Source organism: Nothobranchius furzeri, chromosome 11 (assembly GCF_043380555.1).
Source record: "Nothobranchius furzeri strain GRZ-AD chromosome 11, NfurGRZ-RIMD1, whole genome shotgun sequence".
NCBI classification, from domain to species: domain Eukaryota; kingdom Metazoa; phylum Chordata; class Actinopteri; order Cyprinodontiformes; family Nothobranchiidae; genus Nothobranchius; species Nothobranchius furzeri.
Window position 1 is genome coordinate 34522224 of NC_091751.1, and position 19900 is coordinate 34542123.

Here is a 19900-nt window from a genome sequence, read left to right on the forward strand (position 1 = left end):
GAAATTACATCCCTGGGTCTGTAGAGGTCCATGAGGCTTGAGAACGGTCTGACACTTGTCCAGCAGGGAGCAACACCCTTCTGACACTTTTACTGTAATTCAGACGACATAGCAAAAATGCACATAAAAAGTGTGTGTGTGTGTGTGTGTGTGTGCGCGTGCGTGCGTGCGTGTGTGTGTGTGTGTGTGTGTGTGTGTGTGTGTGTGCGCGCGTGCGTGTGTATGTATGTATGTATGTATGTGTGTGTGTGTGTGTGTGTGTGTGTGTGTGTGTGTGTGTGTGTGTGTGCACTCAATGGCCACTTTATCGAGTACACCTGCCAATCTCATGGTATGTGCACGCGTGTGTGTGTATGTATGTATGTGTGTGTACGCACGAGCGTGCATGCATGCATGTGTGTGTGCACACTTGCGTGCATGCGTGTATGTGTCCGTGCGTGCATGTGTGTATGTGTGTGCGTCCGTGCATGTGTGTGTGTGTGTGTGTGTGTGTGTGTGTGTGTGTGTGTGTGTGTGTGTGTGTGTGTGTGTGTTCAGATGATAGAAAACACTGAAATCAGACCTTGGTCCTGATCTTTACGATTTATTAAATTCAGCTGACATTAGATGACAGAAACATTAAAAACAAGAAGATCTGAGGTTCAGCTCAAACGTTTCCTGTCAAAGACAAACGGGTCTGCTGCTTCCTATTCAGGTGTGGCTTCAACCGATCAAAAAGCTGCAGGAAAAACTGGGTCAGACCGGACTGTTTTTTATTCAACACAAAAACAACTGTTGTAAAAGCAGGCTCCAACACGTGCGTGAACAACATTGGTGTGTGATTTGAATGACAAGGGCAGAAAGAAGAATCACCTCATACCTTCTACCCTAAACCAGAATGCACCCATAGCAGACAACACAATTCCAAGAGCAGCAAATAGTAAATTAAAGGAAAAAGAGACCACACAAAAAATCTGAAGATAAATTCAAACCACCGTACATTCATTTATATCAATTCAAGTTGTCCTGGGTCAGGTTGGATTGGAATGGACCGGACTACCAGACCGACCCACCGGACTGGACCACCGGACCGCACCAGCGTCATCAAATCCTGGTTTTCTTGTCTTTCTTTTCATCTGATTTCAGGTTAAAACATATTAAGATGAAAGTTCTGATTTAATGTTTTTCTGCAATAAAAGCTGGGAAAAAAAGTTTTTCAAACTTTCAAAGTAAAATAAAATTATGTTCATTGCTTTAAACATATTGTTTTTTAAGTGATTGAGAACCTTTCTCTGATCAAATTATTTTGATTTCAGAATAAAAACAAGAAATTCTAGATCTTTATTCTGACTTATTTAGTTTTTTTCTGACTAAATTTTTGCATCTGAAAGTTTGTAGAATATTTCCGTTTTTAATGTGACTGAAAGAAACGGTTCGAGCACGTCCAACCGTGAGGAGACCCAAGGGAGACCCAGGACACACTGGAGGGACTATGTCTCTCACCTGGCCAGGGAACGCCTTGGGATTTCCCTGGAGGAGGAGGAGCTAGCCCAAATGGCTGGGGAGAGGGAAGTCTGGGCGTCTCGGCTCGGGCTGCTGCCTCCGTGACCCGACTCCAGGTACGCGGCTGAAAATGGGTGAATGAATGAAAGTAACAATAGCTTCAGAAAAAACGCCTCTAGACTATCTCACCACAAAAATAAAAGCACATAAAATGTAAAAAATTAAAAGCGAAAATTTTATTTAAAAATATTTTAATGTTTTTTGGAAGTTCACTAATTAAACAGAAAAGTCTGAAAAAATTTGAAGCTCCAGGTCCAGGTCTTGGTCCTGGTGCTGGTCAAGGTCCAGGTCTGGACCAAGTCAGCTGGAGCAGCCAGTCTTGGGAGATCAGGGTTCTGATGGTCAGGACGGTGCTGAAGGCCACGGCTTTGGTGAAGATCACCCGGACCCCGTTCATCATCAGCAGGTAGAAGTTCTGTTTAGCTTTCTCTGGACAGGACAGAAACAAGGATCAAAACCGGACCGGACCAGGGTCAGGAGAGTCCTGAGGTGTGTGTTTAGGTGTGACTGATGACTCACCTGGATAAATGTTCTCACAGTCGCCGTCTGTTTGGAACAAAACAATAAATCAGAAACCAAATCCTGATGGAATGTTTAGTCTAATCTGAAACATCTAAAGGCTCCAGTCGGCAGAGACCAGGTGTGTCCAGGTGCTTGGTACCTGCTTCGTTGTTGCTGCCAGTCCCGTTCAGGCTGCAGGAGTGGATGGTGCTGTTGCTGAAGGCAGCGTAGTAGTAGGTGCTGGTCTCTGTAGACAGAACTGCATCTCCGGTCTTCACGTTAACCGGACCATTGTTGGTATTCAGAACCAAGTTGCTTCCCTTTGGACAAAATAGAGACATCTGGACCCAGCTGATCTGCAGAGGGCTGCAGAGGACTCAGGACGAACAGGGTCGGAACCACAGCAGAACTATCTGGACTCAGAGACCACAAGTTTGAGTCAGAACCAGAACCTGAACCAGAATTTATTTCATAATAAACCAAAGATTCAGCAGAACCTTCAAAATCAGGAACCTGTGGATGTCGAATACGTGCTGCTGTTAGATTAAACTATTTATGTATAAATACGTGTGTGTAGTGTTATATATATATATATATATATATATATATATATATATATATATGGTATGCCGTTCAGGAAATGATTATATATTTATACCAGAATACTTCTGAATATATGGACCGAAGTCCATATATATATATATATATATATACACATATGTGTGTGTGTGTGTGTGTGTGTGTGTGTGTGTGTGTGTGTGTGTGTGTGTGTGTGTGTGTGTGTGTGTGTGTGTGTGTGTGTGTGTGTGTGTGTGTGTGTGTGTGTGTGTGTGTGTGTGTGTGTGCACTCAATGGCCACTTTATCGAGTACACCTGCCAATCTCATGGTGACAACTCAATGTGCTTAGGCAGGTTGACATGGTCAAGATGACCGCTGCTGGTCCAACTGAGCTTCAAAATGGGGAAGAAAGGAGTTGTCGACCTATAACGTGGTGTGTTTGTTGGACCAGACTGGTTTCTGGAACATAATGAGTTCCCTGTACTCAGACGGCCTCCACAGTCACCAGATCTCAGTCCAATAGAGCACCTCTGGATGCGGTGGTATGGTAGCCTAGTGAACTAGACCAAATTCTTGCTTTGCAAAGAATGGTCTAGGCATGCTCCATTGGAACCTCAGCAGCTCCTACCAGGACTCTGGCTGGCCAATCACAGCTCTCTAGAGGGGTTTCAAACACATAAAGAGCTGTGATTGGTCCATAATGGTGGGCCAATCATAGTGCTCTATCTGCTTAGTGAACAAATCACAGAGCTTTATCCAATTTGTGGGCCAGTCAGGGCACTCTATATGCCTGGTGGGTGGGATGATGCAACAGGGTGAAACAAGAGTATGTCACATTCATTGTCCAGTGGAATGCGGAGATCATTTGAAAGACAACGGTAGAACCCGCCCCACAACCGAGAGCCGTCAATGGAGCATGGCCAGACTAAATAATATATTTATTTAGTCTGGCTTGCCAGGCTAGTGGAATGGGAGATTGGCATCATGGATGTGCAGCTGACACATCTGCAGCAAGGCTGTCATATCAACATGGACCAAAACCTCTGCGGAGTGTTTCCAGTAGCTTGTTGAATCTATGCCACGAAGGATTAAGGCAGTTCTGAAGGTAAAAGGGGTCCAACCCCTTTGTGCTCTTACCGGTTCTTATTTTAGGGGTTTTATTGTAAATTTTGTGCTCTTTGCTTTGATTGGCTTTAGTCTGAGCCCCTCCATAAAATCAGAGCCTCTCATCTTATTGACCTTTGCACGTGATGTCACGCCACTCATGAGACCGCCGCCTTTGCCATGATGGACGGCAAAAAGACTGTTTACACCCGTTGAAACTCCAGTGAAGCTAGTCAAAACAAGCCAGTTTGCAGCCTTTTATCGCTTTTATTTTGTTGATTTGACAGTAAAATGGTTTTAGCTTGCTGCGTGGTTGGCTGCACTAACAGACAAGGATGTTAACTCAACTCGTTTTGTTTTTTAATAACTTTGATGGAGACTGAGGACGGAGATGAACTGCAGCAATCAATCAAGCGGACTAGCAGCCCTAAGATTTGCAGCGAACATGTTTTTATCGGGTAAGATTAACGTTAATTTATTTCACGAGGAAGACGGGGACAGGGATAAATGTGTTTATACTAGTTATTCATAATCCTGATGGATGGGTATTTCACCACGGAGGATGCGCGCCGTCCACTGTACTGTAAAGTGAGATAATTATTAACAATATTAAAGCTCCGATGTATGATTACGTGTGTTAAAATTACATTATTTATTTATATGAGTGTTGCCGTTCAGAGATCTTCTCATTCCGATGTGAGAGCAGCAGCTGAACCTAATAACACCACTAGAAACAGAAGCTGGTAGAGACCCGGACTTTTTAAAAATCAGCTTTGGTGTAAAGTGATATGCTGTTTATAGCATAATGTTATAAATCCAGCGGGGTGAATTTAGGCAAAGCTAGCACCATGTTTACATCGGTGAACAGCTGCAGAGAGAACGTAAGCTAACGTTGGTAAGCTAGTTAACATACCGCTCTCTATGAGCCCCGACTAGATGCGCTACTTCTGATAACTGAACTGGGCATTAAGTAGTTGAAGGAATGCTGGAGGAGTTTTGTTTTTGTTTTGATCACAAAAACAATTTCAGGCTCTACTTTTCCCTTTGTTTAGTACTCGTGTCGCTAACAGTTTACATGCTTTTGCCGTCCACCACGGTGGACCCACGTGATTAGGTGACGTCGGTGCAAAGGGTCAATAGCAGACTGGGTGGGGGATGGGTGGGTGTGTTCAGCTCCACCTTGTGACAGAGCCCTGAAACGCCTCATTCTGGAAGGTACTGAAACTGTCAGAATAAACCTGCTGAAATGGCTTCATGTGAAGCATAGTTTAATATGTCTCCTTTTAGAAACATAATGTCTGCAGAACCTTTAAACATCTCACCGTGATGGAAAGTTTCAGAGCTACTGTTTTCATCTCAAATAATCCCACATCTTTGTATTTAAACCAGGATTAACATCTTATACTCTTTTATTTTTCTAGATGAAAAGTAATGATAGAATTTAATATCTGCTGATAAAAAAACTCAAAATAATCAAACATTGTTTTAATGTGTTTCTTGTTTCATTTTCATTTCTGAAACAGTTAAACCAAAAAGGTCTACCCTACAAAGTCTCAAACTAAAGACTCAGAAAAAAATATTTGATGTTTATGTTGGTTGTACTGTAAAACCCGTTTATTATTATTAATATTATTATTAATAATAATAATATTATTATTATTATCATTACCATTATTATTATCATTATTATTATCATTACTATCATCAGCATTATTATTATTATCATATTAATAATATTACAATTATAATCATTAGTATTATTATTGGTGGTGGTTGAGATTCAGCACAACAAATACTTTTACTCTAATCAACAACGAATTATATATGTATATATATATATATAGAGAGAGAGAGAGAGAGAGAGAGAGAGAGAGAGAGAGAGAGAGAGAGAGAGAGAGAGAGAGAGAGAGAGAGAGAGAGAGAGAGAGAGAGAGAGAGAGAGAGAGAGAGAGAGAGAGAGAGAGAGAGAGAGAGAGAGAGAGAGAGAGAGAGAGAGAGAGAGAGAGAGAGAGAGAGAGAGAGAGAGAGAGAGAGAGAGAGAGAGAGAGATTTGTTTGTTTTATTTTTTATTTTTAAACCAAATTTGACTCCAAACATGAAACTAGAACTATTTTGAAGACAATTTCCTCAGGAAAAAAATCAAGAAGTCACATTTTTAAATGCGTCTAACATAACTTCTACATATTTAATCTAACTCACTTTTGTACGTTTCCAGCTTTTTACATGATTACGTAAAATGTTGAAACTTTCTGTTAGTCAGTCTGAAGCTGAAAACTCATGTAATCGAACTGGAGCACCAACATTGTTCTTTGATTTTCTGTCTGAAAATTAATTTGCTTTTATTCTTCACAGGTTCAGATTATTTAAGAATCTATTCCAGATTATTTCCCGGTCACAGACTAAAAACTGAAGTGCCGCATCAGACTAACGTCTGGATGGTTTTTTAGTTTGATGCTTTGAATCTTCTAACTCGTATCAACATTCTGAAGGAGAGATGGAGAGAAACCTGATCTGGGAACATCTGCAGCTCTCCTTCTCAGGTTTAACTTTAGGTATTGACTCTAAACCCAACAGAACCAGCAGGATTCTGTGGTTCTGACCCGTTTAACAGCTCAAGGAGGGGTTCTTACCTTTAGGCTCTACTGTGAGAGGTGTGGGTTTTCCAAAGGTCAAAGCATCACATTGTTAGAGCCTGCTAGAGCCTGATGCAAAAACCTTCCAGCTGTTAAATCTGGGATCTTCTAAGAGACCTCCTAAGTCCTGCTGGGTCAGGGTCCAGGATGGACCAGATGCTGTGAAACCTGGAGGAAGAACCAGGCCGATCCTGGTCTTTCTTTCTGTTGGACGTCAAGATGAAGAGGATTCCAGTTGCAGCATAGCAGAAGCATCAGCGCCACAAATGTGGAGATACTTAGCAGGTTCCTTCTAAAGCACAACAGGTGAAGTTTCACCTGAAGCCCTGTGTGTGTCTGTGAGTGTGTGTGTTGTTTTAACACAGGTTGGATGAAGCAGGAGGTTTGTGTTCAGCTCTGGTTGGACGATGAATCATTGATGCGCCCAGCCCTGCACCATGAAAAACCTTCGTACAAAAACCCGAAACAGCAGGAAACTCAACAAGCTGGAACCACAGAACCATTTCAGCTGGTCTCGCCTCATTCACTCATTCATCAACTCAGACCTGAAAACATGAACATCAGAGAAAAGCACTTTCTATAACAAAAATACAAGTTATGTACAGTGCATCAGCTTTATTTTAATAAATATTTAGCAATCCATCCATTATCCATTAATCATCCATCCATCCATATCTATTAATCATCCATCCATCATCCATTATCTATTAATCATCTATCCATCCATCATCCATTATCTATTAATCATCTATCCATCCATCATCCATTATCCATTAATCATCCATCCATCCATATCTATTAATCATCCATCGATCATCCATTATCTATTAATCATCTATCCATCCATCATCCATTATCTATTAATCATCTATCCATCCATCATCCATTATCTATTAATCATCCATCCATATCTATTAATCATCTATCCATCCATCATCCATTATCTATTAATCATCCATCCATATCTATTAATCATCCATTGATCATCCATTATCTATTAATCATCTATCCATCCATCATCCATTATCTATTAATCATCCATCCATATCTATTAATCATCCATCGATCATCCATTATCTATTAATCATCTATCCATCCATCATCCATTATCTATTAATCATCTATCCATCCATCATCCATTATCTATTAATCATCCATCCATATCTATTAATCATCCATCCATCATCCATTATCTATTAATCATCTATCCATCCATCATCCATTATCTATTAATCATCTATCCATCCATCATCCATTATCCATTAATCATCCATCCATCCATATCTATTAATCATCCATCGATCATCCATTATCTATTAATCATCTATCCATCCATCATCCATTATCTATTAATCATCTATCCATCCATCATCCATTATCCATTAATCATCCATTCATTATCCATTATCTACTAATCATGCATCCATCATCCATCCATTATCTATTAATCATCCATTACCTATTAATCATCCATTCATCATCCATTATCTATTAATCATCCATCCATCATCTATTAATCATCCATCCATCCATCCATCCATCATCCATCCATTATCTATTAATCATGCATCCATCCATCATCCATCCATTATCTATTAATCATCCATCCATCATCCATTATCTATTAATCATGCATCCATCATCCATCCATTATCTATTAATCATCCATCCATCATCCATTATCTATTAATCATGTATCCATCATCCATCCATTATCTATTAATCCTCCAACCATCATCCATCCATTATCTATTTATCATCCATCCATCATCCATTATCTATTAATCATGCATCCATCATCCATCCATTATCTATTAATCATGCATCCATCATCCATCCATTATCTATTAATCATCCATCCATCATCCATTATCTATTAATCAAGCATCCGTCATCTATCCATTATCTATTAATCATCCATCCATTATCCATTATCTACTAATCATGCATCCATCATCCATCCATTATCTATTAATCATCCATTACCTATTAATCATCCATCCATCATCCATTATCTATTAATCATCCATCCATCATCTATTAATCATCCATCCATCCATCCATCATCCATCCATTATCTATTAATCATGCATCCATCCATCATCCATCCATTATCTATTAATCATCCATCCATCATCCATTATCTATTAATCATGCATCCATCATCCATCCATTATCTATTAATCATCCATCCATCATCCATTATCTATTAATCATGTATCCATCATCCATCCATTATCTATTAATCCTCCAACCATCATCCATCCATTATCTATTTATCATCCATCCATTATCTATTAATCATCCATCAATCATCCATTATCTATTAATCAAGCATCCATCATCCATTATCTATTAATCATGCATCCATCATCCATCCATTATCTATTAATCATCCATCCATCATCCATTATCTATTAATCATCCATCCATCATCCATTATCTATTAATCATGCATCCATCATCCATCCATTATCTATTAATCATCCATCCATCATCCAGTATCTATTAATCATGCATCCATCATCCATCCATTATCTATTAATCATCCATCCATCATCCATTATCTATTAATCATGCATCCATCATCCATCCATTATCTATTAATCATCCATCCATCATCCATTATTTATTAATCATGCATCCATCATCCATCCAGTATCTATTAATCATCCATCCATCATCCATTATCTATTAATCATCCGTCCATCCATCGTCCATCCATTATCTATTAATTATCCATCCATCATCCATTATCCATTAATCATCCATCCATCCATTATCTATTAATCATCCATCCATTATCTATTAATCATCCATCCGTCATCCATTATCTATTAATCATCCATCCATCCATCCATACTTTATCAGGAGGTTTCTGTAGGGCTGTCAGGCTGATTCTGACACTGTGATACTTAGACACGGTGAGAAACACTTGCACAAAAACTGTTGAACTGTTTCTCTATGAGCGCTTTGCAGCTGCAGCTGAAGGTGGTTTGAGGTTCATTTTATCAACTCTGAGGTTGGTTCGAAGGAAGGAGGGCTTTTATCTGATCCACCTTAACATCACACTAAACATGTGGTTACAACAGTCGTTTCTGACAGAGTTAGGGCAAATAAATCCATAAAAACATGATCTAGTTAGAGTTTATACGGGTATGATGGTTACTATCTAAGGAAGATTGTGGTTATTAAAAAAGACCATCAGGATCATTTCGTCATACAATGACTTCAGCAGGTTCCAACTGTTTTATAAGCAGTTTATTCTCAAAATAAACTAAAGATAATTAAACAAATTCTCTCGGGGTTGAAATTTTAGACTTTTTAATATATATACATTTTTGTGTGGAATTTGTCTTTACTTTTACAAAACTCATAGGCTCGTACAAAAATCTTCAGCAGCAAATGTATTCACAAAAGTCTTAGTCTGAATGTTTTCATACATTTTATCAAAGGACGTTTTAAGTATTTGATCTTTATTTATTAAGGTGTCTGTGCCTCTGAACCACGAGTCATTATGGTCTACGTTTTTGAAGCCAAAAAGTGGCTAAAATGCAGTTCCACCCTCATCCACTAGGGGTTGGCAGCAGAAGTGAGCACATCCTCATTGACTCCCATGTTAAAAATTCCTGTTTCACAGCAGAAATAAACATGTGTACAGCCTGGTTCAAAAACCATTGTAGGTTTAGTAGATCTAATTTGCTGTCATGACAGCTCTGAGGGGGTGCATTTTTGTTTTTCTTCTGTTTAAGTGGAAACAAATGCTTAAACTCCAGAATAATTAATGAGCATCAGAGCCAGGTGACTTCAGAGCTAGCTCAGTATAAGCAGCCATCCTCCACGACTCACTGGGGATCGAGAAGGCAGAGCAGGCACACACACACACACACACACACACAATTAAAGTGGAGAAAGTCGAAATAACCGAACATCTATTAACGTGAGGCCGAGGCCTTTCCCCGGAGCTAGCTCTGAAGTCACCTGGCTCTGATGCTCATTAATTATGTACTCTGGTAGCTCAGTGTTTCACTCCTATGTTCTAAAAACCACGTAAGTATTTTCTGTTTATTTTCTTTTACGGTCGCCTTTACAGTGTACCAAAATCCGCGAGACAGACAATCAGCAACCACGTTCTCACGGCTCCTCTTATGCCGGATGTCGAGGTCATGCACTTGAAGCAAGAGGGCCCACCTCAGCAACTGTTGATTTTTATTGATCATCCTGGAGAGAAAACTTACAGGGTTAAGATTAAGATCAGTGAAATGTTGCAAAGAAAGTAATACGGCTAGAATGAGACGGAAAGAAAAAGAAAGAGGGTTTGTTGGTCGTGGACTAGAAACCGAATTAAGTTTTAGCTGGTCGTCCCCCTCAGGGATGGGAGTGAAGGATGCGGCTGTGCACACCGCAGCTTCAGAAACCTTTGGTGCTGAAGCCTGAGGGGAAAGGTAATGCTTCAACATGTTAATGTGACAAACCCTGGACTTACGGCGACGATGAGGAGTTGAAATACTACATGCAGTATCATTGATTCTACTCAACACTTCAAATGGGCCATCAAATTTAGGCGACAAACTAGAGCCAACAAAGGGATTCAATAGTAAAACCTGATCACCGGGGTGGAGCTTCCTGGCTACAGCTTTTCGATCAAAATGCCGTTTCATCTCCTTTTGGGTTATTTCTAAATTCTCCTTAGCCAGTCATTTGCTTGTCTTATACGCCACTGGAATTTCTTGATGTACTGGTTGATTTTTGTCTTTTTGGACTCTGGAACTCTCAGGAACTGTTCTTTCAGAGCCTTAAGAGGGCCCCATGGTGTGTGTCCAAAGACTAATTGAGCCGGACTAAACCCCAAAGATTCTTGGGGGGCCTCCCGGGCTGCAAACAGCAGAAAGGGAACACCTTCATCCCACTGACTTCCTGAACTTAAACAGTACTTTTTCAACATGCTTTTAAATGTTTGGTGCCAGCGTTCTAATGCGCCTTGGCTTTCCGGATGGTAACCTGCTGATATCACGTGGTGGATACCCAGAGTTTGGGCCACCTTCTTAAACAGCTCCGACTTGAAGTTGGTTCCCTGGTCTGTTTGTAGAACACGTGGTAAACCGAACAGGGAGAAATACTGAGTTAAAGCTCGGGTGACTGTCTTTGCTGTTATGGTGGATAACGGAACAGCTTCTGGAAACCGGGTGGATGCGCACATTATTGTTAAGAGATATTTCTCACCGGATTTACTTCTGGGCAATGGACCTACACAATCGACCACAATGGTGTCAAAAGGATTCCCGATTACAGGAATCTGGTGGAGAGGGGCTGGGTCTGGCAGCTGATTTGGTTTTCCTGAAATCTGACAGATATGGCAACTTTTACAATAATCAGCCACGTCCCTCTTCATGCCGGGCCAGAAGAAATGTTCTAGAATGATCTGGTAAGTTTTACGGATGCCTAAATGTCCTGCCCACTGACTTTCATGAGCTAAACCCACAACTTTGTTTCTGTACCTATGGGTAAATACAGTCTGATTACAGTACCCCAAGGTGCTCCTTTGGCGGCAGGATTGTTCCAAACTTGCATCAGCACATCATCAAGTAGAAAATAACCGGATGTTTCACCACCAGGATTCTTTAATATCCTGAAAACATTTATTCAACATTCCATCATGTCGTTGCTCTTCTCCTAAACTCAGCCGGGTTAAAGGCAGACACCCTGATGTGAGCGACCCGCCATCATCATCGGTGTCGGCTGGTATGTCCAAACGCTGTTCGTGGACATGATTGTCCTTTTTATTTTCTTCATCGTCAAAAAGAGAGGATAATTGCAACGTTTCTTCCCGTTTACGTGCCTGAGCACGGGTTATGACACAGGCTGGGTAATTTCCTGTATGCACTTCAACACACGGAACAGCTTCCGACACTGAGTTGTTTAAAACTTGTAACGGAGGGACCACATTTCCTCCAGCCACATTGTTTCCAAGCAGGAGTGTAACTCCAGCGATAGGCAAAGATGGACAAACAGCCACATCAAAATAACCTCTGGCTAAATCACACGAGAGAAAGACTCTGTGTAGAGGCCGAGAAATTGGCTCGTCATTTATTCCATTCAGCAGAAATGACACGCCCGTGGCACTGTTCTCATCAAAAGGCATGACATCGCTAGATATGAGCGTTTGTGATGCCCCAGTATCACGTAAGATGATAACTGGTGCTTGAGCTGGACTCGATTCAGTTATCTGAACCACACCTTTAAGCAAAAAGGGCTGGAAACAGTCATTTATTTCTGTCACACGGGACTGCTTGTTTTCTGTTATAAATCCAACCTCATGAGAGGGGACGAGTTTTTCTGTTCATTTTTTCTTTTCAATTTGTAAAAGTCTTTTACCACATGCCCTGACTGATGACAGTAAACACGTCTTGGCTGGTTGACGTTTACAGAACCGATGTGAACAAGCCTCATCGTAGGAGGCCGCCTGGCATCTCTGGGTGGAAGTTCGCTGCAAACGCGGTGGGTTAATGAAAACTCATCCGCTAACAATGCTGCAGAAGACGAGGTCGCTACCTTTTGTTCATTTAAATACAAAACGGTGCGTTCCGGTAAACATCTTTTAAATTCTTCTAAAAGAATTAACTCTTTTAGCTCAGTAAAAGAGGACACTTTTGATGCTGCAACCCATTTATCAAACAATACAACCTTTTCTCTGGAGAACTCAACAAAGGTCTGGTGTGGCTTTTTATGGGACAATGCTCTGAATCTCTGTAGGCTTCTGGGACCAGTTCATAAGCGGTTAACACAGCACATTTAACACAATCATAGTTTAAACTGTCAGAAAGGGACAAAGATGAAATTACCTCTTGGACTTTACCGGTGAGCTTGCACTGGAGGATCAACGCCCACACGTCACAAGGCCACTCAAGAGCTGCAGCAATGCGCTCAAATCCCTGAAAGTAGCTGTCCACCTCAAACTCCCAAAAAGTTGGCACCAGCACAATGCACTTACTTATATCCAGTCTATGTCGTTCTCCAGGGGCAATTTCCTCTCTCGTCTTTTCGGGTCCGCACACATCCTTGTGCGTCTCCACAGTCTGTTTAGTTCCTTTGGAGATCTCCGCTTGTCTCCAAGCCTGGGCTTCCAACTCAAGTCTTTTCTGCTTGATCTTTGTGTCCGCCTCCAGATCCATTCTGCGGATCTCCACCTCCATCTCCATCTGGCGGCGCTTCTCCTTCTCCTCGGCCTCATATTTTAGCCGAGCCAAATGGACTTTCAAACGTAGTTCCAAGCTCTCCAGTGAACTCAGTGTCGATGCTGGTGAAGCAGGATCATATTTTGGCAGAGTTAGTGGTGAAGTAGGAGTCTTACTGTCAGCCAGCGGTGTCTGGTAGCCAGGAACCGTTTCCTCGGGAGCCGCCGTGGATGGTCCTGCTCCGTCCTCATGTCCTGTGGAGTCTTCCACACATGGGGGAAAAGAACGGGACAATCTCCAGTCTCCTTAACAGGCAGCATGTTCAGGTTTTCTAAAGCAGAAAGAACTGTCTCTTTTAGATCCCTTTTGGCCATTGTGCGGGTGCCACGGAGACCAAGGTGCTCAGCCACCTCCACCAGATCACTCTTGCGACAGGCCTCAAGCGCTTCCCGCGTCGGTGCACAGAGAAACTCCTTCAACGAGAACATAATTAATTATTATTGAGCTCACCTGGGAAGAGCCAAAACACAGAGAGTTGAACCACCAAAATGAAGAAGTCCCAGGGTACTTAATACACTCGGAACCGCAAAGGAAAACAAGAATGGGGCGCACAACCTATTTATTGAGTACCGGGCGAATTCAAATTAATTTCTGGTTATATTTAACACAATAAAATCCCGGACGAGCCCCCATTATGTTACGTCCCTTCCTGAAGGTCTAGGAGGATGAAGGAACTAACACAGGAAAATAGGTGTACGAGAGTGTGTGTGGATAAATAACGAGGTGGTGAGAGTAAAACCAAAAGGATTTATTAACGAAGGGGGGTCCGTGTCTGAACAGCAAAATAGGGCTTAATGATAACGGTGATTAAACAAAGGTGGAAACTGAAAAAATAAGCAATAACGGCTTATGAAAATGGCTTTCTGCCAAAAAAATCACAACCACCTAACTGAAAATATCCCCGGCTCAAAAGTCCAATGGGGATAAAAGCCACCAACCTAAATAAACTGACGCTCTGTCAGAAAAATTCTTCTAATGAGGATAATTAAGCCAAATCCCTATTGACAAACCCTTAGCAAATGCCTTAAAAGTTAGCCATAGCAGTGAGTGTAAACAGAGCTCAGGAGAAATTCAGACTATTTCTGGATCTCTGTAGAAACAACCATAAACGATACCGGAAAGATTTAGCCTTAGCAAGAAGTGTCAATGAGCTCGGGAGAATCGCAGACTAATTCTGGATCCCCCGACTGTCTGCTTCGCTCCTCGTTTAAAGTCCTGTGAGCTGCTTCATCGCTGATTCAGATCAGCTGCGGTCTTCTCTGGCGTGCCTCTCTCCGAGGTCCTGAACTGGTGCTGGGGCGCTGGAGAGAGTGAGCAAGCCGTTTCTGGCGCTGCCCCTGGTGCTGAATCCATGGCAGTGGGGACAACAGGCTCAGGTAGAGATGAGAAGATGGACCGAGGGGACGAGGGTCGTCACACCCACATAAAGGCTTTACATACACCTTAAAACTATAACCTCATTTGCAGTATCCTCCCCAAGGACAATTAAAAACAGTACCAGTACTACTCTGGAACTAATTCAAAGTCGTAAAACTGGAACAAAAGTAATTAAACATCAGCTAAATGACACAGTCATTGTATGGTTGTTGTGACTAGTCAAGTCCTTGCATCTACAGGTGTGACTGTAATGATATGAATGCAGGTATGGAAACCAGCCTAGGGTGTAGAGTAGTTGCATTTTACTCATCTTCCATCGTGAACAATTCCTCTGACTGGTGTTGTGGTCGGCAGATGTCCTAGAAAACGATGGTGCATTGTTGTGGTGGGTTTTTTTTCTGCTTGTCCATTGGTTATCCTCTTCACCTCCTCCAGCAGAAGCCCCTTGTAATTTATCAGGGATGGTTCCTAGTATCATTCAAGACAAGAACCGTTAAAGGACTCAGCAAACTTCTTCTTATGTTAGTCAATCTTTTCCCAGTTAGGTGAGAAGCAACACTATCTTCATCTCGGGTATCGACGTGAGTTCATGAGAGTCCAATCTTCATCTTTAATCATCCTCTCCCTTGGTCACCGTGTAACATCAGGAAGACTCTCACTCCAGCTGGACCAGACACCCAGACGTCCCCCGAACTGATCGCTTAGGGATTAATGGTTATGCAAAAAATGTTCTAACTCTTACTGACCCTAGCCTTCATTACCTTCAACATCAGACACATACAGTTACAAACAACAACAAACCAACAAACGTTCAATTAATCTTTCATAAATTACTGAGAACACCTGATTCATACTGTCATATTATATAAGTTATTTTACTAAATTGCTGAATTGCTTCCTATTTTAAAATGCTCATTGTTATTGCTTTCGTTTACACATCTATAAAACTTACCTTGAGACTGAAGTCCTAACATGCCACTCAGTCCAACAGACAGCTGGGCATTGCACATAGCCTCCATTTCTGCCTTAAACTGCATGTTGATTTTTTCATTGTGCAAATCAATTAAAACCCTGACAGTCTGTTTGAAATGTGACTCTTTCATTTGGCACAACGAATATCTCACAGAGGCCAGCTCTCAATTGAAATGTTCTGCAACAGATGAGTTCACTTCTTTTCTAAGAGCAGGGATGATGTTAAGGCTTCTCAGCTTCTCTTCTGGACATTTTTGATTATTTTCGTGGAACCTATCATACAGAGAGAAACGCTCAACTGTCCCTGTGACAGGATGTTGTTGTGCAAGTCTGTCCACATTTTCTTTTGTCAGTTGTGGCAATGAAGAACTCGGATTCTTTACCCACTCCATTTCAACTGTTAAATCCTTTGTGTTTGCTTTGTGTACATTTTCCTGGGTAGGAGCACAGTCTTCGATCATGTGGTTGAAAGAATTGCTGTTTGGTGCGGTTGTTTGTGTGATGCGCAACTTGTCTGGCTACATATACATGTATACATATACATATACATATACATATATATGTATGTATATGTAGCAGGTTGGGAATCTTTTGAAACTCAGCAGTCCATCACAGTGGTCTCTTGCTGACTCCATCCAGAAAAGGAAGTTCACATAGTATACAATACCATGCACACAGGAAAAATGGAGAATACCTCCGGTGGTCGATGGTGGCACAGGAGTTAAGTGCTCGCCCTGTAATCGGAAGATTGCAGGTTCGAGCCTGGCTCAGTCTGTCGCTGTCGTTCTGTCCTTGGGCAAGACACTTAACCCACACCGCCTGCTGGTGGTGGTCGGAGGGACTGGTGGCGCCTGTGCTTGGCAGCCTCGCCTCTGTCAGTGCGCCCCAGGGCAGCTGTGGCTACATCGTAGCTCATTCCCACCAGTCTGTGAATGTGTGTGTGAATGGGTGAATAACTGATTGTGTTGTAAAGCACCTTGGGGGTTCCAGGACTCTAGAAGGTGCTAAATCAAATACAGGCCATTTACCATTTTAGTTTTAAAAAGTAATATGTTACAGATAATAAATCATATGAATGCATAACAAATTATAAATTATGTGAATGCATAAAAAATATGACTTCTTAAATCCTAAATACTCACCACCAGCTTTTTGGAGTTTCACGTTCAATTCAATTCAATTCAATTCAAGTTTATTTATATAGCGCCAAATCACGACAAGAGTCGTCTCAAGGCACTTCACATAATAAAAATTCCAATACAGGTCAGTTCATTAGGCCAATCAGAAATAATGTTTCCTATATAAGGAACCCAGCAAATTGCATCAAGTCACTGACGAGTGTCAGTGACTATACAGCAATCCTCATACCAAGCAAGCATAAAGTGACAGTGGAGAGGAAAACTCCCTTTTAACAGGAAGAAACCTCCAGAGAATCCTGGCTCAGTATAAGCAGCCATCCTCCACAGCTCACTGGGGATCGAGAAGACAGAAAACACACACACACACACACACACACAAGTAATGTGTCTATAGTTATATTGTGATGTCTTAGTAAATATTCTATTTGGTGAAAGATAAACTTTATTGTATTTATCCTAGTGGATCTATAATTAAATGGATAAACTAGTATTAGCACATCAAAAGTCAAGGAAACCAAAAAGTTATTATCAGGAGAGAGAGAATGTTTAAGTGGTTAGCAGCAGTGTGCTAGACGATGGCCCCCTCCATGAGGCCACCAAAGCTCAGCAGAACATCATTGTAGCTTCTTCTGGGGAGAAAAACACTTACAGAGAAAATAAAGTTAACAACTGAAATTGCACAAAATAGTACAGTTAAAGAGCAGACTGTAGAAGAAAGCAGTAGAGTGTGGAAAATGGTCAGTGTATCCTCCAGCAGTCTAAGCCTATAGCAGCATAACTACAGAGATAACTCTGGATAATCTATCCTATTTAGATGTAGGCATGTTGGAGGCAGGGCAAGGGAGAGCCGTCTTTACAGACTGTACACTCCACCTCCCTGTACTCCCCCACTTGTCCAGATTTAGGCTAACATCAGATTTTAACCATAGGCCCTATCAAATAAAAATGTTTTAAGCCTATTCTTAAAAGTAGACAAAGTGTCTGCCTCACGGACTAAGGCTGGGAGCTGGTTCCACAGGAGAGGAGCCTGATAACTAAAAGATCTGCCTCCCATCCTAATTTTAGATATTCTGGGAACCACCAGTAGACCTGCAGTCTGAGAGTGAAGCGCTCGGTTAGGAACATATGGAACAATCAGATTCCTGATGTATGATGGAGCTTGATTATTAAGAGCTTTATATGTGAGAAGAAGGATCTTAAAATCTATTCTGAATTTTACAGGTAGCCAATGTAGGGAAGCTAAGTCAGGAGAGATGTGATCTCTCTTTCTAATTCTCATCAGAAATCTAGCTGCAGCATTTTGGACAAGCTGAAGACTTTTAACTACATTCTGTGGACTTCCTGAGAGTAATGAATTACAGTAATCCAGTCTTGATGTAATAAATGCATGAACTAGTTTTTCAGCATCACTCCGGGAAAGTATGCTTCTAATCTTAGCAATATTCCGAAGGTGGAAAAAGGAAATCCTACAAACTTGTGAAACCTGGGATTTGAATGACATGTCCTGGTCAAAGATAACACCAAGGTTCCTTGCTTTGTTCGCGGAGATTAACCCTTTGATGCATGAGTTATGAAATCTTCAACCATGACTTTTTTAACAATTTTTTTCATTCATCTTTAGGTGTGAATGAAACAAATTTCAACAAATATTTTTTGTTAAATTTTATAATTTACAAATAATTTATTACATGTCCACCTTGGTGGACAGTGTGCATTCTGAGCATGAAATATGTTGGCTTGGCTTACTGAAGTCCAAATGGAGGGGCTCACATGCAATAAAGTCTTCAACAGCTGTGCTTAATAGTGAAAACAAATACCGTAAATCCTCTAATACAGGCCCGGGCCTGTATTTGACTCAAGCTCATCAAGCTCCAGGCCTTTATTGGAAGGAGGGCCAGTATTAGAGGCAGGCCTCTATTTCTATTTGAGCAAAATGAACTAATGGTTTGCTGGAGTTTTTGACAATTAAAATTGTGCCCACATTTTCAAAGTTAAACACATTTCTTTTAACAACGGTAGTTTCTGCTTCAGCCCTCTCCCCCCTCCCCCTGCGCAGCAGCCGCAAACTCACTGATGTGCCTGCAGCCTCTCGGAGTTCCTGCTGCTCTAAACATTAAAATAATTATTTCATTTTCTGTTCCTCACTTCTGATGACCTTCAGTGGTGTCTGTTTGTTGCAACAGCAGGTACAAAAACTAACTTGTTTTTATTTGACTATTTTTCTGTCCTGTCTGTTTATTATCTTCCTGCATCTCCTCTCAATCCTAAAGAAAAACTGCTGCCTGGGTTCATATATATTCACCTCATGAGTTACCTTTGAACTGCAGTTCTAAAATATCTACCGACCGCAAAAACAGCGGAGCGCTCGCTGTTTGGCGGCCGTATCAGTGATCAGTGCGTTGGAGGACAAGTTGATGCGCGCACCGCCCCGCTCCACAGCATGCAGCGAAATGCATCAGGCGCAAATAAAAGACAGAAAACATTAAAGGAATTGAACCGACATGAACGATCGCGTGTCAGTACCTACGGTCTGGCACAGCGCATTGCTGATCACAGAGAATGTGATCATACGATAATTCAATAGGGAGCGTGGTTTCACAGACGCGGAAGTGAGAGCGTCGGTGAAACGCCGGCTGCTCTAGGAAACCCCCGAGCGTTCGAGCGTCAACGAAGTGACACAGAAATGCCGGGCTTTCCAGAAGTAAGTAAGATAACTTACTATGAGCTGATAGTTCGTTGGATTGATCGGTAGGTTGGAAACTCTGATCATGAATCTGAAGAAACGATGACTGAGCTGTAAAGGCGACTTCCGTTTATAGCCGCGGTTTGTGACGTAGA

At 41.4% G+C, this 19900-nt stretch overlaps 1 protein-coding gene across 1 annotated transcript; it reads right to left on the reverse strand.

Annotated features, from left to right (window-relative positions):
• Positions 1-525: 525 nt before the first annotated feature.
• On the reverse strand, positions 526-6950 carry trdc (T-cell receptor delta constant). Its single transcript, XM_070541854.1, has 4 exons — positions 6337-6950; positions 2204-2456; positions 2062-2088; positions 526-1971 (listed from the first exon to the last, which is right to left on the reverse strand). Exons 2-4 carry the CDS (start codon positions 2382-2384, stop codon positions 1820-1822), a joined length of 360 nt encoding a protein of 119 aa, XP_070397955.1. The 5' UTR covers positions 2385-2456; positions 6337-6950; the 3' UTR covers positions 526-1819.
• Between the last annotated feature and the right edge of the window lie 12950 nt (positions 6951-19900).

Bases quoted from the DNA above. Each gene is read 5' to 3' on its own strand.
- trdc (XM_070541854.1), bottom strand. From the start codon at position 2,384: ATGTCTCTATTTTGTCCAAAGGGAAGCAACTTGGTTCTGAATACCAAC. The intron at 2,089-2,203 runs GTACCAAGCACC...TGTTCCAAACAG, and splicing joins TGGCAGCAACAACGAAGCAG to ACGGCGACTGTGAGAACATT. The intron at 1,972-2,061 runs GTGAGTCATCAG...TGTCCTGTCCAG, and splicing joins CTGTGAGAACATTTATCCAG to AGAAAGCTAAACAGAACTTC.